Source organism: Bufo gargarizans, chromosome 2 (assembly GCF_014858855.1).
Source record: "Bufo gargarizans isolate SCDJY-AF-19 chromosome 2, ASM1485885v1, whole genome shotgun sequence".
Taxonomy (NCBI): Eukaryota; Metazoa; Chordata; class Amphibia; order Anura; family Bufonidae; genus Bufo; species Bufo gargarizans.
In genome coordinates this window covers 605,876,951-605,900,887 of record NC_058081.1, presented here as the reverse complement: position 1 = coordinate 605,900,887, position 23,937 = coordinate 605,876,951, and the positions used below count along the sequence as shown (strand labels likewise).

The following is a 23,937-nucleotide window of genomic DNA, read 5'->3' as shown; positions in this document are numbered from 1 at the left end:
CCACTTGTTCCCTGTGTAAGGGCTCTTTCACACGAGCCGATGCCGTGCGTGGAATCCACTGCATGAAAGATGGCCAAAGCCCCGCTCCGGACAGCAGACACGGAGCATTACATGATTGATAATGCTCCGTGCCGCTCTGTGATCTTTTTACTACAAAATCACAGCGACACCTTTATCTCACTGTGATTTTGTAGTAAAATGATCACAGAGAAGCATGGAGCATTATCAATTATGTAAATGCTCCGTGTCTCTGCTGTCCGGAGCGGGGCTTGGCTCTTTCACGCAGCGGATTCCACGCACGGCATCGGCTCATGTGGAAGAGCCCTAAGGCAGAGCTACAACAGAGCCACGACACATCAGTCACATAGAAATTGTTCATTTGCTGCTTTTTTTTTTTTTTTAAATCACAAAATGGTCAGATGTAGACAATTTTTTTTTGTTTTCTTTTTTGTCCATAGCTCAATTAGACACAAATAATTAACATCAAGGTATTAAAAACAGTAATTAACCCCTTCCATCCCTGAGTGATGAAGCCCAAGTGCTTAGTAATTACTGGATATCCAAAACTAAAATAAAAAAATTAAATAACCATCATTTTCGGTTCTTCTGATAATCCAGTCTGGGACGATGCAGCAGACTGAATTTCACTGTAGACAGAAAATTGCTCGATTGTGGGCTTATCCACAGTCACAACTGTGGTCAGTCCATAAAGGATTCATCAATCTCATGTAGAACTTCCTTTCTAGATTAATTCACCAACAGGAAAAGGGGGGGTTGAATCTTGTGCAGTTTCTCCAGATAGGTAAGGAAATATGTACACTGGGTCACTCTGATCTGTTGGGTGGGTTTGGGGAGATAGCTTATTTGCCGGACTTGGAGACGGCTGGTTGATTCTTGAAGAGTTTATTACAAACCGTAAAAAGTGGATAATCCAGGTCAGGGCTGCACTAGTTTGACACACGCAAAAGTTTTACAAACGTGCAAAAGTCTCAGGACTGGGGGGGTCCCATCAATAAAGAGAGGAACAAAAAGAAAAAACACAGAGTGGCAGACAGAACACTTGTGCCAGTCAGAAAGAATTAAAAACATGGCGGTCGACGGGACGGACTTTTCCTCAAATCAATGTCCCAATGTGGCCTTGTGTTTGGCAGGAGACGGGTGAGGGCTGGTAGTGGTGCTCAGGCTGGACTGCAGGTACACAGTCTTGTGAAAGAGCCGGTTGCTGAGGAAAACAACCAGTGAGAAGAGACGCAGCTGGAAGTGGCTGTCAATACAGAAATAGAGGACAATTAGACTGCAGATCTCGTGCCCACTTACCTGCTCTGTATTCAGGTGGCACACGAGGCATTTGGAAAAACACCACTGCAGTTTTTTTTTTTTTAGGTGGATCATCTTTTACATTTCTAATTATTTTTTTTTTATCCATTTCTGGCCTTAGCACAGTTGTGTTTTTCACAAAATACAAAAGGGCAGATTTGCTGTTAAAAATGTGCCAGAATATTGGTTCAATTTGCTGAAGGGTACTGGAGTATATGGCTTGTGCCACTGTTAGACACATTCTGCGACTCATCTGATAAGAGGAATGCCTTAGCGGTAAAGGGGTGAGGCTTAAAGAGGACCTGTCACCGCTCCTGACATGCCTGTTTTAATAGCTTCATGCATTCCCCATGTAATAACAATTCGGGAGCATCTATTCTTTTGGCTCTATGTTGTGCCATTCCTTTATTATTTCTACTAGAACTTATGAATGAAATGCTAGCAGTCTGCAGTAAGGGTACAGAGGGGAGGTAACAAGTTAGGGGGGTGTACCTGAACAGTCTGACTCTATCCAATCAGTGCTGCCATTGTCAGACTGTGCAGGTACACGCCCCCAACTTGTTACCACCCCTCTGTACCCTTACTGCAGACTGCTAGCAATTCATTCATAAACTTATAGTAGAAATAATAATGGAATGGCACAACATAGAGACATAAGAATAGATGCTCCAAAATTGTTAGTACGTTGGAAATGCATGTAGCTATTAAAATAGGCATGTCAGGAGTGGTGAAAGGTCCTCTTTAAAGAGTAACTGTGCTTTACTTACAGAAACTTTTGATATGTCAGAGTAACATATCAAAGGTCTTGATTGGTGAGGGTCCAAGTGCTGTGACTTCTACCTCACTCCTGAAGACCGCCTCAATAGAAGTCACTTCCTTTTTATGATCTTTGCTTGCTAAAAGGGGTTATTCAAGATCTACAATGCGCCCCCCCCCCCAATAGGGGGGGGGGGGGGGGGGGAGATGTGTCAGCCAAAAGCAGGCCACTACGGGGACAAGCCTCCCCAGCATCACCCGTGAGGTAAGTACAACCTCTGTGAGAAGCCTGGGCATATGGGGGGGGGGGGGGCATAATAGATCTTGGATAAACCCTTTAAGAGTGAATGGAAATATATATTTTTTGGCTACAGAAACTAAAACCTTCTTCTGATCATGTCCAACTGACACAGCTATGTAGCACATGTAAGTAAAAAATGAAGGTTCCTATGGAAAGGCAGCAAGCAGAGATCTTGAAAACCCACGTGGAACTGTACATTTATTTGTTGGAGCTGGAATGCCACTTTAAGTTGTGTCCTTTCTATACTAGGTAATACAATACTCACTAGGCCTTCCCAGGTGTCTTTGCTTCATTTGCACTGATGATAAAGAGAGGGAAGAGAATGGAGAAGAGGCAGCCACTGCAAAAGTGGGAACATTATTATCATCATGGAGAAATTAGCAATCAGCTGCTACCAATATGATAAAACAAACAAACAAAAAAACAAACACACAACACACAACTAAATCTCAACCAGCATAATATGCAAACCTGATGATATAAGATGACTGCATGGCTGTGAGTGAAGCGAGAGGCAAACCAAAGCCAAAGTAATAAGGCCAGTTACGCTCAATGTTCGATAAACGCTGATGCATCTCAATCCCTGAAAACAAAAAAATACAAAAAGAAAGGAAGAGACAGAAGAGAAAAGGATAGAGGTAAAAAGATGAAAAAAAAAAAAAAAAGAGAGCAAAACAGAAGGGATGTGAAGAAACAAATAGTGAGAAAGAAACGAAGACAGAAGAGAAAAAGGCAAACACAGAGACATTATGACATTAGTGTATGGTTCGTTCAGGTGACTTTTGTTATTCGGTGACTATCGATAAAAAAAAAAAAAAAACATGTTTTTACCTTTGTTGAACCATCTGTATTCAAAGCAGTAGAGGGAGTAGAGCAGAGACATGTGCAGCAGACTGATGAGCTGTCCAATCACTTCTATTGGAAAGAGACTGACAAACATGCCCTGTAGTCACACAGAAGACAAATCTCAGCCCATGTAAAATACAGTCAGTCACTGGCAGAAATGTGCTGACATCTGAACATATGGACTGTGACATTGTATTATTCTCATCTACTCTAAAGAGATTTTCCCCTTTAACTTCATGAAGTTATTTATTGATATTTATACCTGGCCACATTTCTGCAGTATGAGGTAACGGTACATGTGTACTAACCTTTAGGTGGGCTTAGATGTCTTGATACCATCATCTTTCTTTGTATTATATGGGTGTCGGCCGAGTGCCATGTTGGGCACTGGTCGACGGAGCCTGCCCATTTGTAGACAACTCTTTGTGACCGTTACTTTACTTAAAGGGGTTCTCCGGGCTTTTAATATTGATGACCTATCCTCTGGATAGGTCATCAATATCAGATCGGCGGGGTCTGACACCCGGCACCCCTGCCGATCAGCTGTTTGAAGAGGAGGCGCGCACCGTGCCAGCGCTGCCTCCACTTCACTGTTTACCTTCTCGCCGTCACCTCTGCAGCGGTGAGCAGGTATAATTACACCTAACTGTCAGATTCATTTTAATGGGACGGATCGTTCCCATACACTTATATAGGAGCGATCCGTCCCATTGAAATGAATGCGACGGCTTGGGTGTAATTACACCTGCTCACCGCTGCAGAGGCGACGGCAAGAAGGTAAACAGTGAAGAGGAGGCAGTGCTGGCACGGCGCGCGCGCCTCCTCTTCAAACAGCTGATCGGCAGGAGTGCCGGGTGTCAGACCCCCGCCGATCTGATATTGATGACCTATATCCTGCGGATAGGTCATTTAATATTTGTCTTTGTATATCTGTGTGTGTGTATATATATATATATATTTTATCTTTTATTGTAGTTTAGTTTACCTGGATGAGGAAAAGAGCCTGCAGCAGAAGGTTAAACAGCATGTCAGCAATGATCTTACTGACACTGGGAAAGGGCTGTGCTTTTCTACCGGACATCTCAAAAGCCAAATCTGCAATGTCCTGGAAGGAGAGAAGAACATATTACTTTTGGCCTTACGTTATCGGCAATTAATATCCCTTCAGTAAAGATTTAGGAGGAGCTTTTCACCTGTACAACTGTAAGGCCTCTTTCACACAGGTGTCTTATTTTTGGCCCGGATAAGAGGCGGGTGTGTTGCGGGAAAATGCCCAATTTTTCAGCGCAAGTGAAAAACATTGTCATGCGTTTTGCACTCGCGTGAGAAAAATCGCGCATGTTTGGTACCCAAACCCGAACTTCTTCACAGAAGTTCGGGTTTGGGATCAGTGTTCTGTAGATTGTATTATTTTCCCTTATAACATGGTTATAAGGGAAAATAATAGCATTCTGAATACAGAATGCATAGTAAAATAGCACTGGAGGGGTTAAAAAAAAAATAATAATAATTTAACTCACCTTAGTCCACTTGTTCGCGTAGCCCGGCATCTCCTTGTGTCTCCTTTGTTGAATATGACCTGTGGTGAGCATTAAATACAGGTAAAAGGACCTTTGATGACGTCACTCCGGTCATCACATGGTCTTTTACCATGGTGAATCACCATGGTAAAAGATCATGTGACGTACCATGTGACGTCCTCAAAGGTCCTTTACCTGTATTTAATGCTCACCACAGGTCCTATTCAACAAAGGAGACACAAGGGGATGCCGGGCTACGCGAACAAGTGGACTAAGGTGAGTTAAATTATTATTTTTTTTTTTTTTAAACCCTCCGCTATTGTACTATGCAATCTGTATTCAGAATGCTATTATTTTACCTTATAACCATGTTACAAGGGAAAATAATGATCGGGTCTCCATCCCGATCGTCTCCTAGCAACCGTGCGTGAAAATCGCACCGCATCTGCACTTGCTTGCGGATGCTATGCGATTTTCACGCACCCCATTCACTTCTATGGGGCCTGCGTCGCGTGAAAATTGGACAATATAGAGCATGCTGCGATTTTCACTCAACGCATAAGTGATGCGTGAAAATCACCGCTCATGTGCACAGCCCCATAGAAATAAATGGATCCGGATTCAGTGCAGGTGCAATGCGTTCAACTCACGCATCGCATCCGCACGGAATACTCGCCCGTGTGAAAGGGGCCTAAGGGTCCATTCACACGTCCTGTTTTTTTTCATCCTGAAAAACGGTCCGTTTTTTGCGGATCCGTTGTTCCTGAAAATGTTTCCGTATGTCATCCGTATGTCATCCGTTTTTTGCGGATCCGCAAAAAACGGAAACATGTATACATTTCAATAATCAAATAAAGTTGTTTGGATTTCTTTGAAAAAAAATTGAAAAATAAAAATAACATTTTTTTTATGTGTTTCCAGGAACGGAATCCGCAAAAAACGGATGACATACGGAATGACATCCGAATGTCTTCCGTTTTTTGCGGATCCATTGACTTTGTATTGTACCAGGATCCGATTTTTCAGGACAAGAATAGGACATGTTTTATATTTAAACGGACATGCGGAACGGAACAACGGAAACGGACAGCACACATTGTGCTGTCCGATTTTTTCCAGGACCCATTGAAAATGAATGGGTCCAGATCTGGTCCTGATCTGTTCCTGAAAAAACGGAACAGATCAGGAAAGAAAAAACGGACGTGTGAATGGACCCTTACACAGCTCAAACAAAGTCACCTAAAGGGGTTATCCTGGAAAAGATAATGATTACTTATCCTCAGGATAGGTCAGCATTCTCACAACAGTGAGGGTCCAAGTCCCAGCATCCCTGTCGATCAGCTGTTTCAGGGAGCCGCTGTGCTCACCGAAGCTCTGAAGGGCAATGCAGGCTCCCAGCAGCTTTCCACGGACAGCGCTGTACATTGTATAGTGGCAGTGTTTGGTATTGCAGCTCAGCCCCATTGACTTGAATGGGATGGAGCTCTAACTAGGCCATGTGACCGATGTACAGTGACGTCACTGGCCTAGGAAGAGGCTGCAGCACTCAAGGCCTCTTCTAACAGATGATTGGTTTCGCACCACCGCAGATCTGATACTGATGACCTATCTTGAGAATAAGTCAAATATATTTTCCTGGATAACTCCTTTAGACTTCACTGATATCAATCTCATCAGGATGATGCCACACAGCGCAATTGGGATGCAGTTAGGCTAAGGCTACACAGCAACAGCAAGTTGCAGAAAAGTAATGCTACACATATAGGTATGGCTACATGGCGACATTTAATATAATTTATTTCAATGGTGTCGCAATGTGACATGCTGCGATGTGACAGTCGCAAAAAATAAAATAAAATCTGACTGTCACGTTGTAGTTACAGCAAGTCGCATTGCAAAAATCCAATTTTTTTCAATGGGCGTCTCCTTCTCCCTGGCTGTGCCACGATCCAATCACATCGGAGAGCGTCACAGTCAGGAAGGAAAAACCTCCCTGGCTGTGACGCTCTCCGATGCGATTGGATCGCGGCACAGCAAGGGAGAAGGAGACGCCCATTGAACAAAATTGGATTTTTGCACTTACCGTAAAATCTGTTTCTCGTTCAATTCATTGGGGGACACAGCACCATGGGTATATGCCCAGCTACCACTAGAAGGCGACACTAGATATTAAAAAGGTTGGCTCCGCCCAGGTGGGCTATACCCTCTCCACAGACACTAGCCTAATGAGTTTGTACCAATAGCAGTAGGAGAGAGAAACAAAAGCAAAGAACCAACATGTCCTGGACCGGGGAAGGAAGAAGAGCAGGAGTCTTGTGACAGAAAGAGAAATGAAAACAAAAGGGTGGGATCTATGTCCCCCAATGAATTGAACAAGAAACAGATTTTACGGCGAGTACAAAAATCCAAATTTCTTGTTAATGTCATTGGGAAACACAGCACAATGGGACGTCCCAAAGCAGTCTCCGAGGGTGGGAAGGAAATCTCATGCAAAAAGTTGGACGCATAGGTGCAGGAGAACCATGTGATCCAACAGGACCAGGAGAGGCCATAGCATGAAATGGTAGATAGAAAACTAAGGAAGTGAGCAGAGAGGATCCAGGACCAGGAAGAGTCCAAAGAAAATAAAAATAAAATTATGGGAGACCGCCATGATCCCAAGGACAAGTGCCTGGGAAAAAAGGCCATATGCAAGAAAGGAACAAGCGGAAACACCCAGCTCCACCTAAGGTGGGAAAAATAAGAAGCTAGACAACAGGGAGCAGGGCTAGATGTCCTGTGCAAGAACCAAGAGTTGAACAAGTGTGCACTAGAGAGCCCGAGGAAGGATCTGGAAGAGCCAGGGCTCACCCTGAAGAAATAGGAGAGCAGCACAACTGGAAGGCGTCCGTTGGTAATGACCTAGCACTCTGCATATAGAAAGATGCTCCAGGAGGATGATCTATAAGAGAACAGACCAAACAAGAAGTATTAGACTATGGAGGGAACCAGGCAGGAGAGAAAATGCCTGGGAAAAAGGACAGGAGCAGTCCTGAACCAAGGAAAAAAAAACTTCCTGGAGACAAGCTAAAGGAAGACCCAGTGGACCACCCCTCGACAAAAGGAAGGCAATACCATAAAGCCTGGAAGCAAGGGAACCCGATCAATAAGAGGATTCGGCAAGGAAAAAAACCTCTAAATTGTCTCACACCAAAAACATGGCCTGTCTGTGGCAAACACCATGTGAATATAAAATAAGAACAGAATACGGCGGCACTGCTACAATATCAGCCAACAATCCAGCCACTGTCTCTGGCCATGCGCCAACAATGCGGTATTCAAAACTTTGTATGTGGTGCTCAGCAATAAGAGAGGGAGCCAATTTGAATGCAACAATGTAGAGAAGATAATAAGGCAAAATGCGGCACTCACCGAAGTAGCGAAATAGTTACTCTTTATTCTTCCTTCTTGAGGGTAATAACAGACGGGATACTCCGGCGGACACACTGTTGCAGATGGTAGCAGCTACGGCCGTTTCGCGCGTACTATCGCGCTTCTTCTGGCCGCTGCAACAGTGTGTTCGCCCCAGTATCCTGTCTGTTATTATCCTCAAGAAGGAAGAATAAAGAGTAACCATTTTGCTACTTCGGTGAGTGTCGCATGTTGCTTTATTATCTTCTCTACATTGTTGCAAACACCATGTGAAGGCCAGGGTAGAGAGATAACAAGGAAGCACTAGAGGCTGAACGATTGAGAGAAAGAATAGCAGAGACTCACCATGGGAAGGGAGCAAGCCTCCTTCCACTGCAAGGCAGGTGGGAAAAGAGAAACACCCTAGTAAAGGGGGAAACCCCAAAGGAGGCAAGAATCAAGCCTCAAAAAAACTGGAACAAAACATCACTGTGAAATGTAAGACCAGAGAATCCCTGGCCACATGAAGTCTCAGGAAAAAAGGAACCAGTCACAGGCCCTGGTAATACAAGTGGAGACACCTCGTCTGAGAGATATTGGAGTAGAAGAGAGAGGACTCCAAACAGCCTAAGGAGGAACAGTTCTCAAATCGAGGGAAAGCTCCATCCCAGAAGTGGCCAAAACTAATGTAAGTTGCAAACCGGAGCAACAACACCAGGACCTGAACCGTCGAGAAGAGAGGTTAGAATCTCAAGAGGGAAACAAGCCTATGGGGACCCAGGAGGGGGGAAAAAAAAAAAAAAAAAAAAAAAAAAAAAAAAACACAGGCCTAAAGAAACAGCCTTCATACAGAGCATGTGCGGTCAGAGATGTCATGAGTAGCTTCCCCAGAGGGAACAGGCCAGTGAAGGCCAGGGTAGCTAGATGGTCTAAGAACCATTGGGCAGGGACTCCAAGCAGGATTACCCAGTCAGAGGTTCAAGTAGGGTCCACAGAACTGGACAACATGAGGACAATAATAGCCAGATTATCAAAGGAAAAATGAAATGTAGCAACAATAGGGAAAAAACAACGTCGGCCATGGTTAACCAACCATCCCAAATGTAGTGACTAGCATACTGTATAACACTGCCCCAACAGCACCCTGGATTTTGCAAAAGAAAAAAAAAAAAAAAAAAAAAAAAAAAAAAAAAAAAAAAAAAAAATCGCCAGACACCCATATGTCAGAATTCACCAAGTAAAGCCGGGAGAGACAACACTGACATGTAGAAACCAGCTACCAACAGAGCACAATGAAACCCCCGAGTAAGGGGGGGGAGAAACTGACAGGTGCAGGCAATGGCGAGGCCCAAGCGAACAGCGCTTCTGTCATGTAGGACAACTAATCAGAGAATATAAGAGTACCAAGAACGCCCGGACCATGGAAGAACTACGGGACCATATCCGATACCAGAGGGAGCAGCAGAAAATTCCACCAACCAAGTAGGTGTGTGGCGCTCACTAGTCCTGTCACAGCCATATCAGAGAGGACGTCCAGCGATGACCCGAAAACTGCAGTAGCGGCTGGTGCTCACAAAGCTTTGTATCCCTGCAGGATAGAGCATCCAGTGGTGATCCAGGTACTCTGCCAGGACTACGAATGTACCATCTGAAAACAAAGCAGAGAGGCAGTAACAACAACGTGAGTACTCCATCCATGAAATGGGGTAACGCGGCTGTGCAGAATACAGTAGTACTTTATAGGGTTGACAAAGAACAAACCTAAATAGCAAAAAAAGGCGGCTCTCCACTGGTTTTCTGGAAACAGGTGCTCTTGCTCAATTATGACTCACCCTTGTCACTTTTAAATAGTTAAAATTATGGTATTAATGAGCAGGCACTCTAATTATGGGTACATGGAGGACAATTTATTATTCAAAAATATATATAAAAATATATAGACATAAAGCAATCACAATGTTCATATAAAAATCACAATGTTCATAAAAATGATTAAATATCCATAGAAATAGTATTAGCAGCAATAGCAATGGTTAATATCAATAATGGCAGTAACAGTTTAAGGATATCAGCAATATTACAATGAATATACAAATAAAAAAATAAAAATAAACAAATAAAAATAAATATTTGTATATTCATTGTAATATTGCTGATAGCCTTAAACTGTTACTGCCATTATTGATATTAACCATTGCTATTGCTGCTAACACTATTTCTATGGATATTTAATCATTTTTATGAACATTGTGATTTTTATATGAACATTGTGATTGCTTTATGTCTATATATTTTTATATATATTTTTGAATAATAAATTGTCCTCCATGTACCCATAATTAGAATGCCTGCTCATTAATACCATAAAGAACAAACCTAGCATGATAGCCATCAACCTGCCAACGGCAGAGGGAGGGTGGTTGTCTGGTGCATAACAGGACTGAGAAGTCTTGTTAAATAGTGTGTCAAGCAATAAGTAGGAATCTGAAGATGGCATCCGTACTTCGCCTTATAAGGGAGAAATATGGCTGCATGGTGCACACTAGAACCAGACAGGTGTAATGGCTACAGCATCTGGAGCTAGTACACATACTCCACCCAATAATGGAGTAATGTGGCTACATGGTGCACACTAGTGCCAGACAAGTGAAATGGCTATAGCGTCTGAAGATGGTACAGGTACTCCACCCAATAATGGAGTAATATAGTGCATCGAGCGCATTAGAACCGATGCTGCCGCATGAGGGCAGGGATTTCTGTCCTGGAAGTGACCCGAGGACACAGAAGTGGAGCAAGACCTAGTTGAGACAACCCAAGGTTGATTATGGGACCTGGTGTATGAGCGTGAGCGTAGTATCCAGTTAGCAGGGGAGTTACTGGGGGGGGGGGGCAGAGGCGGCTACATTTGGGCAGGCAAGCGGTCTAATAACTCCACCATGAATTGGGAGGGTAGGGCTAGATTCCCTATGGCCTGGGAAAGGGAAGGGGCCTACGCAGAAAGGGGGGGGGGGGGACAGGGAGCCCTGAGCGAGCCTGGAGACCAGGCACTGCGCACAAACAGGGTCAGGCTGACCGCATGGCGACTTTCTACAGCAACGGGTGCACTAAAAATACGTGGCGACCCCGAAGGTGGGCTGGGAATGGGGGACTTCTGAGCATTGCCAGCCTAGAATCCGTAAAAAAAGAAAAACAGCCAGCAGAAGGCTGTCCTACCGGACCCTAGGTGCTGTGTCCACGAAAGAGTGCTGCAGCAGCTGCAGAAGCGTGCAGGAAGGCTGCATGGGATGATCCTTAATTCTGGCAAGATGAAGGCCCTGAAGCCGGAGTTAAGTGAAAACTCTGCCCACGGAGCTAAAGCCCGCGTTCAAGTGAGATAGGGGGAGGGGGGACCCCTCCCAAAAGCCGAGAGGAGTGGGGAGGGGCCAGGAAAAAAGTCCGGGAAGCCAAAAGAGGGCGGGAGAGGATGCGGCCTAGTCAAGGTAGAGGCCGGGGGGCCTTGATTAATGAAGCGTCCGGAAAAAGCGAGCCGTCAGCTGGACGAAACTGCGGGAAGCCGGAGGCCCTCCGGAAAGAAGAAGAAGAAGAAAAAAAAAAAAAAAAAAAAAAAAAAAAAAAAACACACCACACAGGAGGAGGAGCGATGCTCAGGGAGGGGAAAAACATGCAATGCAACAGCTCTCTGCAAACCAAATAAAAGGACAAAAATGCATAATAATTGCTGATGCTATAATAAATTAGAGATGCTTGGCAAATACATTTTGTACAAAGAGATTATAAATAGATAGATATATATATATATATATATATATATATATATATATATATATATATATATATATATACACACATATATACACACACATACATATATACACACACATACATATACACACACACACACACACACACACACACACACACATACAGTACAGACCAAAAGTTTGGACACACCTTCTCAAATAGTTTTCTTTATTTTCATGACTATGAAAATTGTAAATTCACACTGAAGGCATCAAAACTATGAATTAACACATGTGGAATTATATACATAACAAAAAAGTGTGAAACAACTGAAAATATGTCATATTCTAGGTTCTTCAAAAGTAGCCACCTTTTGCTTTGATTACTGCTTTGCACAGTCTCTTGATGAGCTTCAAGAGGTAGTCACCCGAAATGGTCTTCCAACAGTCTTGAAGGAGTTCCCAGAAATGCTTAGCACTTGTTGGCCCTTTTGCCTTCACTCTGCGGTCCAGCTCACCCCAAACCATCTCGATTGGGTTCAGGTCCGGTGATGGGGAGGCCAGGTCATCTGGCGCAGCCCCTATCACTCTCCTTCATGGTCAAATAGCCCTTACACAGCCTGGAGGTGTGTTTGGGGTCATTGTCCAGTTGAAAAATAAATGATGGTCCAACTAAACGCAAACCGGATGGAATAGAATGCCGCTGCAAGATGCTGTGGTAGCCATGCTGGTTCAGTATGCCTTCAATTTTGAATAAATCCCCAACAGTGTCACCAGCAAAGCACCCCCACACCATCACACCTCCTCCTCCATGCTTCACGGTGGGAACCAGGCATGTAGAGTCCATCCGTTCACCTTTTCTGCGTCGCACAAAGACACGGTGGTTGGAACCAAAGATCTCAAATTTGGACTCATCAGACCAAAGCGCAGATTTCAACTGGTCTAATGTCCATTCCTTGTGTTCTTTAGCACAAACAAGGCTCTTCTGCTTGTTGCCTGTCCTTAGCAGTGGTTTCCTAGCAGATATTCTACCATGAAGGCCTGATTCACACAGTCTCCTCTTAACAGTTGTTCTAGAGATGTGTCTGCTGCTAGAACTCTGTGTGGCTATTGACCTGGTCTCTAATCTGAGCTGCTGTTAACCTGCGATTTCTGAGGCTGGTGACTCGGATGAACTTATCCTCCGCAGCAGAGGTGACTCTTGGTCTTCCTTTCCTGGGGCGGTCCGCATGTGAGCCAGTTTCTTTGTAGCGCTTGATGGTTTTTGTGACTGCACTTGGGGACACTTTCAACGCTTTCCCAATTTTTCGGACTGACTGACCTTCATTTCTTAAAGTAATGATGGCCACTCGTTTTTTTTTTTTTACTTAGAATTTGTATTATGGCAAGAAAAAAGCAGCTAACAGTCTATTCAGTAGGACTATCAGCTGTATATCCACCTGACTTCTCCACAACGCAACTGATGGTCCCAACCCCATTTATAAGGCAAGAAATCCCACTTATTAAACCTGACAGGGCACACCTGTGAAGTGAAAACCATTTCAGGTGACTACCTCTTGAAGCTCATCAAGAGAATGTCAACAGTGTGCAAAGCAGTAATCAAAGCAAAAGGTGGCTACTTTGAAGAACCTAGAATATGACATTTTCAGTTGTTTCACACTTTTTTGTTATGTATATAATTCCACATGTGTTAATTCATAGTTTTGATGCCTTCAGTGGAAATCTACAATTTTCATAGTCATGAAAATAAAGAAAACTCTTTGAATGAGAAGGTGTGTCCAAACTTGTGGTATGTACTAATATATATATATATATATATATATATATATATATATATATATATATATTATTTTTTTTACACATCCTATTCCTTTCAACTCCATAACCACAAACAGAAAAGCAATTTCTACAACATAAGCTTTATATATGACAAAAACGCTCACCTGGAACCAGATGGCATTGACCACTTTGCTGAGGACAAAGAGGGGGAGGACCCAGAGCGCACTAAACACAGAGGTGAGGATAAACTCCAGCCAGGACCAGACATCTCCATGCAAGGACGGGTCACCTGACAAGACATGCAATTCTCAGGAGATGCGTACAGTGCTGCACATCATGTTGAAGTTCAAGTTCAGTTAGCTACCTTATAAACCTTAACATTTTTAAATTATTATCTACTTAAAGTAACGCACATAGGCCACAATATATCGTTGCGTATGCAATAAATAAAAATGGGGATCAGCGATACTCAATGTCAGACAGGAGATGCAAAAGCAAATAAGAATTTTTGGTGTATAAAAAGATAAGAGCCCCCGATCCCAACTCAAATATGGGATTCAGTTATGGGTTCCACATTGTCAAAAAGGCTATAGGAGAGCTAAAAAGGGTTAAAAGGAGGATGACTAGACTATTAACTAGTCTCTTATGAGTCTGGAAAAATTAGGGATGTTCGGGTTGGAAAAACTTAGAGGAGATCTCATTGTAGAACTAGTACATGAAGGAACAGGGTACGGTGAAATCAGTCTTACATGTAAAGCAGAAGTCAAGCGTTTCAAACATGGCACTGACCCATGGCGTTGTTATACATAAATACAAAACTCAAAACAAAGCTGGATGGTGTTTTTTCCCCCAATTTCATATTTTTTTTAAGCTTCCCTTCAGATTGCACCATTTAATATTCTATACAATTAGAAAATAACTTCTCCAGCCAAAAAATTGCCCTCATGTGGCTAGGTGAATGGAAAAGTAAAAAATAAATGGGCTAAATATCTAAGTAGGAAAGAGTTCTTCAAGAGTAGTCAAATTGTGGAATGCTCTACCCCAGGGATGGGCAAACTGCAGCTCTCCAGCTGTTGTAAAACTACAACTCCCAGTATGCCCAGACTGCCTACAGCCATCAGCCTACAGCAGGGCACGAAGGGATTTGTAGTTTTACAACAGCTGGAGAGCCGCAGTTTGCCCATCCCTGCTCTACCACAAGAGGTAATAATGACAGATACCATGTCAGATTTTAAAAATGGCAATAATGGTTATACTTAATCTTGCAATGAATGATGTATAGATGATAGAGGGGCTGAACCTGATGGACCTTTGTCTTATTCAACCAGCGATTGCCCTGTAGTGCGGTGTAATTAAACAATTCTTTCTTCCATCTATACAATAAGTACGCACTCCTCATTATTGCAATACAAAGTAGGAAAATTCTTGGAATTATGAAAATCACAGGATCGATAGACATATTAATGATTGCAAATAATGAAAATAAAAAGAATATAATAATGGAAACAAAATATTCAAAACAGCTCAATTTATTCAGTATTGAGTTGTCATAAAAAGGGGACATGGTTGTATATATTTGTAGCTTTCTGTCCAGATGAGATAAATGGAGCTGTGTACCGATTTACTGCGTGGATTTGTATGCGGAAAATCTGCACCGTAGGTCATGTACATTGTGTTCTATGGAAATTTGAAATTCTCATGCACACAGTGCAGATTTTTTCCTACGGTGCTGATTTTAAAATCCGCAGCATGTCAATTTATTTTATTTTTCCTGTTTGGATTTTCTCTATTCACTTCAATGGGGACAGTATGGACCGCACGGATTTCTCTGCGAACACCTGCAGATTTCAGTGCGGATAGCCCACACATGTGCCTTGAACGTGTGCATTTACCCTTAAACTGCTCAGGGGAATTTTTATTGCTGGATTGGGACTAAGCTGAAGCACTGACGAAGGGAGAGTGTGACTTCTGACACTTGAGTCTGCCTTGTATGAGGCTAATCTCAGAAACTTTCAATCTGGCTTTCGTGCCCCTCCAACATGCCACAAATTGGAGCTAGGTGCTTGAAAATTTGATCATCAACAGATCTTACCGACACCTGCTCTTCCAGTTTGCAAAACCTTACAGATTGTCCTTCTTAGTGTCACAATATCAATGTTGAGGATTTTTTTTTATCATAACTAGTGCGATGATGTCATGAGTTTAATCTGGGCTGTTACTCACCAATTATTCTTGCAGTGACTGATTGCAGCAGGGGGATAAACATTCGGTAGAACAAGAAGAGACTTAGCTGCAAAGAAACCAGACAGTATAACTCCAAGTCTGATAAGAACACGGAGCAAATATTCAACATCATTTATAACACACGGTTCTCAGAATGGAAAGGGATGCAGCAAGTAAAGATAAGGGACTATGGAGCACATTTAAAGAGCCAGCTACACAATTTTGCATGTGAATAGTACAAACATAGTGTCACCATTTTTCCCCCCAAGTTTTATCACAGCCAACTGTTATTAGTTTATTAGTGTGGGGAGTATTATAATGCCAGAAAATATTATGCCAGGTCAGACCTATCAGAAGGGAGATTATTTTACTTTTAAACTGATGGTCTATCATCTGGATAGGCTAGCAATATCTGATCGCCAGCGGTCCGACACACGCACTTCACCTGATCACCTGTTTAGGGGCAGCTCGTGTTTAGGGGCAGCTCGGGTGCCCGAACTACACAGCTTGGTCCACTCTTTATTGGACGAAGCTGGTCAATGAAGTGACAAGGACAATGCTTGTTCTAAATTAACACCCCATGCATGCAGCATTTTGTGTAGATTTTCAGGTATAAGGCCCCTTTCAGACGAGCAAGTTCCACGCATCGGGACTCGCAGCGTGAGTATGCGACAGCTCTCTCCTGAACTCCCAGCACTGTCACATTGCATTATATTGATTTATGATGCTATGTAACCCTTAGAGTTCTGGAATGTATTGGATAACATTAATACTGACATAATGCTGTCAGTGTTATCCAATACATTCCAGAACTGTAAGGGTTACATAGCATTATAAATCAATATAATGATATGCGACCCAGTCAGTGCTGGGAGGACAGGACGGGAGCTGCTGCATACTGACGCTGCGAGTCCAGAGTGTGGAACTAGCTTGTCGGAAAGGAGCCTAAATTGTGCCATTTTCAGAAAAAAATAAAATAGAAAATCCTGTTTTGCTTAATTCACCTCAATGACTGGCATGAAACAATTCATCTCATCAACTTCCATCTTCTGATGTGTCTGAACGACACATTAGAAGACAGATTAACTTTAATAATTAGGTACATACCCAGAAGACTCCGCCGTTCCAAGCACAACACTGAAAAATTCTGGTGACGATGCGAGGCTCACTGTGGACACAAAAAAATAAATAAATAAATAAATAACTGTGACAAACCTGTATGGAATGTAGCCACACAGAAGAGAGGGGCGTATTTTTTTTGCAGTGCAGAGGCACAGACCGAACTGCCACAGAAGCACTCCGTAGTGCTTCCGTGTCCTTCTGCTTGGTGCCTCTGTTCCATAGCTTTAGAATTGCCAACCCATTCATTTGGACGGGTCCACATCCGTGAAATGGTGCGCACATGGCCAGTGCTCAAATATTGCAGAGCCGCAATACGGGCACAGTTGGCACACATTCACGTGCATGAGCCCTTAGGTCCCTTTCACACGAGCGAGTTTTCCGCGCGGGTGCAATGCATGATGTGAACGCATAGCACCCGCACTGAATCCTGACCCATTAATTTCAATGGGTCTGTGTACATGAGCGGTTTTTCACGCATCAGTTCTGCGTTGCGTGAAAATCGCAGCATGTTCTATATTCTGCTTGTGAGATGCGTTTTTCACTGATGGTTGCTAAGAGATGTTGTTTGTAAACGCATCGCACCCGCGCAGAAAAAACTGAACTAAACGCAACCGCAGACAAAACTGACTGAACTTGCTTAAAAAATAGTGCGAGTTTCGCGAATGCACTCTGAACGCATCCGGCCCCAATCCGCAACACCAGTGTAAAACCAGCCTTTTAGTCAGAGTTTGCCAAATCTATAGAACTGTTACTGGGGAGAGATGAGTAATAACCAATATGGCTGACCACATGGATTGTTAGTTTACTAGGCTACTGATACAACCCTAGTTATTTTGACTAGTAGGCTCCAACATGTTGAAAAATCCCCACTCCTAAGCATGCTCTGACAGCTGCTGGGAGTGGTAGTTTCACGTTAATACAATGAAAAAGTGATGCATATTTGCTGACAGAGAACATCAATTATAGAACTTATGACTGAGCTAACTTCTCTGGCTTTCTCTCTTCGCTTTGGGCTCTGCGCTGGGCCAGCGCACTATTTGCACGTCTTTTCCTCTGCTCCTCTCGCCTCTGCTGAATCCGGGCATCCAGCTTGGAAATGGTACATATTCCCCAAATGGAGTCTTTAATACCCTGCAGAACAGAGTGTTATTGTCTGATTAATAATTGAAAGTCCATTAAACAGTTCATTAAAAATAAAAGCCAAAGAAGAGAACAAACAACTTCAAGATTCATGAAAGACATTACACAGTAACACACAACAGCAGCAAAGGAAACCGCAGATCAGATCACAATGCACGTAATGGCTGCCTAAGGCTAAATGAGAAGATTCGCTGCAGATCTTGCTACAAATCCACAACAAAACCTGCATTCATAAGGCTACTTCCACACTGGCGTTTTGAATTCCGTTTGTGAGATCCGTTTCAGGGATCTCACAAACGGTTCAAAACTGATTAGTTCAGTCCCAATGCATTCTGAATGGATAAGGATCCGTTCAGAATGCATCAGTTTGGCTCCGTTCCGCCTCCATTCCGCTCTGGATGCGGACACTAAAACGCTGCTTGCAGCCTGGCGATGTGGAGCCAAACGGATCCAAAATGACTTACAATGTAAGTCAATGGGAGCGGATCCGTTTTTACTGACACAATATGGTGCAATTGAAAACGGATCCGTCCCCTATTGACTTTCAATGTAAGTCAGGACGGATCCGCACCTAACGCAGGTGTGAAAGTAGCCTAAGGCCCCTTGCAGACGAGCGTGTCCGGATGCGTCCCAGTGCATTGCGCAAACCCACGCGAGTAGGTACGCAATTGCAGTCAGTTTTGACTGCGATTGCGTTCCGATGTTCAGTTTTTATCGCGCGGGTGCAATGTGTTTCGCACGCGTGTGATAAAAAACCGACTGTGGTACCTAGACCCGAACTTCTTCACAGAAGTTCAGGTTTGGGTTAGTTGTAGTGTAGATTGTATTATTTCCCATTATAACATGGTTATTAGGCAAAATAATAGCATTCTGAATACAGAATGCATAGTTGAATAGGGCTGGAGGGGTTAAAAATAAAAAATTTAACTCTCCTTAATCCATTTGTTCTCTCTTCTGTCTTCATCTGTGAGCAATAGGACCTTTGATGACGTCACTCCATTCATCACATGATCCATCACCATGGTGATGGATCATGTGATGAGCGTAGTGACATCAAAGGTCCTATTGTTCACAGATGAAGACAGAAGAGAAGCCGGCTGAGCGAACAAGTGGATTAAGACGAGTTAAATTATTTATTTATTTATTTTAACCCCTCCAGCCCTATTGTACTATGCATTCTGTATTCAGAATGCTATTATTTTGTGTGTTGCGTGAACATGGTTATAAGGGGAAATAATAATGATCGGGTCCCCATCCCGATCGTCACCTAGCAACCGTGTGTGAAAATCGCACCTCATCTGCACTTGCTTGCGGATGCTTGCGATTTTCACGCAACCCCATTCATTTCTATGGGGCCTGCGTTACGTGAAAAACGCACAAAGAGGAGCATGCTGCGATTTTCACACAACGCACAAGTGATGCGTGAAAATCACTGCTCGTGCGCACAGCCCCTTAGAAATGAATGGGTCAGGATTCAGTGCGGGGGGCAATGCGTTCACCTCACGCATTGCCCCCGCGCGGAATACTCGCCTGTGTGAAAGGGGCCTAACATGCAGACTTTGCAGCACATTGACTATAAATTTCATCTTTGCTACACTGGAAGGGGCAACATCTGCGGTGAAAATCTGTGGCAAGCTCACAACAAATCTGATAAGCTGCAGATACGGAAACCTGCAGTATGCCTAATTTTCCACCCAGAAAATGCCCACCTCATGTGGATGACATTTGTAAAAGCCTGTCCTATATTTCAGAGCTGTACATCCATTTAAAGGGGTTGTCTCACTTCAGCAAATAGACTTTTATTATGTAGAGGAAGTTAATAAAAGGCGCTTACTAATGCATTGTGATTGTCCATATTGCTTCCTTTGCTGGCTGGAGTCATTTTTCCATCACATTATACACTGTGATGTATAATGGATCCATGGCCCACGTATCCATGGTTACGACCATCCTGCAATGCATCAGTGGTGGCCGTGCTTGCACAATATAGGAAAAAGCGCTAGCCTCTCTGGTGGCCGGGACCATCGGAGGTCACATAGGCTGGTGTTTTTTTCCTATAGTGTGCAAGTACGACCACAACTGTTGGATTGCTGGGTGGTTGTAACCATAGAAATGAGTGTATAATGTGTCCCCCTGTATAGCAATTAGTAGCATCACCTTCTCCCTGGCTGTGACGCTCTCCACTGTGATTGGACAGCTCACAGCCAAGGAGAAGGAGACGCCCCTTGAGAAACAGGGCCATCTCCTCCCTGTACTGATGCTATTAATTAGCATACAGGACGGCAAAAGAGAACGAGGGGCACAGCGCCCCCAAGGAAGCAGCGGATTAAAAAAAAAAAAAAAAAAAACTTGCGCAGAGACATCTACTGATCATGCCCCACACTGCCAGGTACTAATATTGTTGTTATGTCAGGACCAGTGAAAGGTCCTCTTTAAAACAGAAATCTCACAAACTTTATCCTCCCCGGTTAAACAAGCTCACCGTGTCTGCACTGACGCTAAAGGCTAGGGCTGAAACGATTACTCGAATCATGGTCCATTCACATGTTCGTGGAATAGGTCCACATCCGTTCCGCAATATCTGGAACGGGTGCAGATCCGTTCATTCTCACACTATGTGCTCTCCGCATCCGCATTTCCGGAGCACGTCCCGATCTTCTGGTCCGCAGCTCCGGAAAAAAATAGAACATGTCCTATTCTTATCCGCAATCGCGGACAAGAATAGGCAGTTCTATGGGGGTGCCGGCCGGGTGTACTGCGGATCCGCAATACACCACGGATGTGTGAATGGACCCTTAATCGATTAACTCGACACCAAAAAAAAATCCTCGTTGCAAATTTTCTGCATCGATGATTGGTTTGTGAAATGTGACCACGGAGCGTGAGTGAAGAGCTTGCTATTCACGCTCCGTGGTCACCCTCCTGCCCGCACCGCACTGGATCCTGACATTCACACATCGTCAGGACACAGTGCACTCACTATGACCTGACGCTGTGTGATGTCAGATCCCAGTGCAGCGCGTGAAGAAGAAAATAAAAGATCTCTGGAGTCTCTGCAGCGCCCCTACAGGAGAGGGGGAGTGGGGGAACTGATGGCGAGCTGATGTCATGGGGGGGAGCTGGTGGGATTGGAGGGGGAACTGGTGGCACTGCTGGAGGAACTAATTGCATTGGAGGGGGAGGGGGGACTGATTGCAGGGGGGCTGATGAGTTTTTTTAGAAAACATTCTTATAATTAGTTTTTTCTTATTAGAGTACTCGCTAAATTGTTGGATTAATCGGTAGAATACTTGATTACTAAGATAATCGATAGCTGCCGCCCTACTACAGGCCAATGCCTGCTTCCACCTACCAGCTGTGAACTCACCCGCACTAGGTCCTGGAGGAAACTTTTCAAACTGTCAGCCATTTTTCTTTTCTGTACCCTTTAAACGACTCAACCATCAGCTGCATGAAGCAGGGAAGTGTGATGGGGCAGAACAGGTCATCATGGAAGTAGACAGTACACCAGCAGACCTGCAGAGGCAATGAGGAACGCAGATGAGGGGTCTGACCCTAGAGAGGAAGCACCGGAGGACCATAAGGCCTCTTGCACACGAACGTTGTGTACCCGTGGCTGTACTGCACTGGCTCGTGTGCCCTCCGCATCACGGACCCATTCACTTAAATGCGGAGATGCGGAACAGAAGCACGGATCGGAACCCCACGGAAGCACTACAGAGTGCTTCGATAGTGTTTCTGTCCATTCCTCCATTGTTCTATTTTTTGCGGTGTGGACGGATCACGGACCAATTCAAGTTGAATGGCTTTCGATCTGTCCCAGCCGCTGCGCGGACGTTGCCTGTGCATTGGGGACTGCAAATTGCTGTCCCCAATGCATGGAACGGATGCATAATGTTTGTGTGCAAGAGGCCTAAGGAGGTGAAAAAGGAGTCGCCCCGCTGCAGTGGCTCCCATCAACTGGGGCCCATAAGACGGGGAGGTAAACACATCGGCTCCCAAACCTCCCTCCTGTCCTCCAGTTTAATACACTGTATCAATGTAACATATGAGACGTTTAACTCACAGGGACCCAAAAAAGGGATGCCGCTGAGTGCCATCTGTCCCCCACAGGTGCCCAAGTACACCACACCATGTACATTTTTATTTTATTTGTTTGGAACTGGATGATGCCGGAGACCACAAGAGCGCTCTTTTGGCATCCATTGGGATAAGGGGACCTATGGGTCCACTGAACAGATTCACCAGGTGCTTTCCCAGCGCATATGGTAAGAAATACTCAGCTGTAAGAGGTGTGGACATGCTCCAGCCTCTGGGTGTAAAATAAAGGGCTTCCATTCACTGACAGCAAGCACATAGCATATTAGTTAGGCCACATATGCATTGGGGTTCCGTAGCAGATTCCATGAAAGTTAGTGGACAATCTAGCACAGCATGCTATGTTACTTGGTCTGCTAAAATGGCGGATATCATGGCGCAAACCTGACGTACCCCATTACAGTCTTCATGTCAGGTATCTGGCATTGCTGTTATTGCTGGAGCAGAGCAAAGGAAATCTCCAACGTCTGCGTGAACAGAAAACAGATCAGAGGCTTCTACAAGACTTTAGCATTTACCCCAAAGCCCTCACAAAGACAATGGGGTAGTGCTATGAAGACTGCTGTGTACTGCTCCAGTCCTGAGGTCCCCTGCACCGCTGGAGGGGGCAATTAAAGGGCATCTGTCAGCAGATTTGTACCTATAAACTGGCTGGCCTGTTATATAACACACCTGGTCCTGTCAAAGTGAAGAGAGCGCGGCAGTTGCAGAGAGAGCCGAGCCTCTCTAGGTGTTAGGGCAAGGCCCCCATTGCTCCTAGGGGCTTATTGGCATACATTAAAACTATTTTTCTCAGTAATGCGGGCACATATGAACATGGGACCAACACAGATGCCAAGCGCACAAGTAGCAGGTCAGCCAGTGTCACCGGTACAAATCTGCTGACAGATGCCCTGTAATTGCCTCCTCAGGACTGGAGAAGCACACAGCTTAATTTAGGATGCGGTGCAGGGCTGTCATAAATTAAGTGCATCCTCTGGCAGTCTGTGCACTTAGAATGAGATGTACGACAACTCGTAGCTGGCTTCGTTTTCTGGTGGAAATGAAATGTGACATTATGAATTATGACTGATGGCCCAAACCATACCTTTTCAGAAACTGGCAACCCAGGCAAAAACTGGCATACGGGGTATATTAACCATCCCATCGCCCCATCTACTGCTTCTCTAGCCTGTGAAGATCCATTACATGGACACACCAGTAGACGTCACTGGGGTCATTCGAGAAGTTTTATTCCATTCCCCACAAGATTTTTCTCTGGCAAAATGTCAGAGCCTCAGGAGACTCCTGAAGATTAGTTTACAGAAAAACTGCTGCGTTTTTTTAATTTATTTTTTTATTCCTTTCAGCTACTATGCGTTTTAAACATGACTTCCCAATTCCCATTATACACACAACAGGGCAGCACCACAATAACACAGACTGATCCCTGACAGGATGACATACATGGCACACCATTCACCGCCATGACAGCAGCTCTACCGCTCAGCCACACACACAACGAACCATCGAAGGGTCAGACATAGAGCAGATCCCCTCCAGCTGCTCACCTACTGGAATCTCCCAGTCCCTTCAGCTGGATCACAACACCCGGGCCATTCCCATACTGCGCATGTGTCGCCGCCAGCTGCTTGACAGGAAGTGAAGTTCTGGACGCAATGCATGCTGGGAAATAGAGTTCTCTACACGGGCTACCTGCTAGGAA

At 44.2% G+C, this 23,937-nt stretch overlaps 1 protein-coding gene across 3 annotated transcripts; it reads right to left on the bottom strand.

The window, feature by feature from the left end:
• Positions 1-362: 362 nt before the first annotated feature.
• Positions 363-23,885, bottom strand: EI24 (EI24 autophagy associated transmembrane protein). 3 transcript variants are annotated; one of them, XM_044278307.1, is made up of 12 exons: positions 23,783-23,855; positions 22,626-22,699; positions 21,502-21,650; positions 17,980-18,125; positions 16,980-17,040; positions 15,873-15,939; positions 13,814-13,938; positions 4,206-4,325; positions 3,206-3,317; positions 2,846-2,957; positions 2,640-2,714; positions 363-1,264 (listed from the first exon to the last, which is right to left on the bottom strand). In XM_044278307.1, exons 3-12 carry the CDS (start codon positions 21,541-21,543, stop codon positions 1,120-1,122), a joined length of 1,005 nt encoding a protein of 334 aa, XP_044134242.1. In that variant the 5' UTR covers positions 21,544-21,650; positions 22,626-22,699; positions 23,783-23,855; the 3' UTR covers positions 363-1,119. The 3 variants fall into 3 exon arrangements, with proteins under 3 accessions (XP_044134242.1, XP_044134243.1, XP_044134244.1); XM_044278308.1 differs by lacking the exon at positions 22,626-22,699 and having other exon boundaries at positions 23,783-23,885; XM_044278309.1 differs by lacking the exon at positions 22,626-22,699 and having other exon boundaries at positions 23,787-23,849.
• Positions 23,886-23,937: the final 52 nt, after the last annotated feature.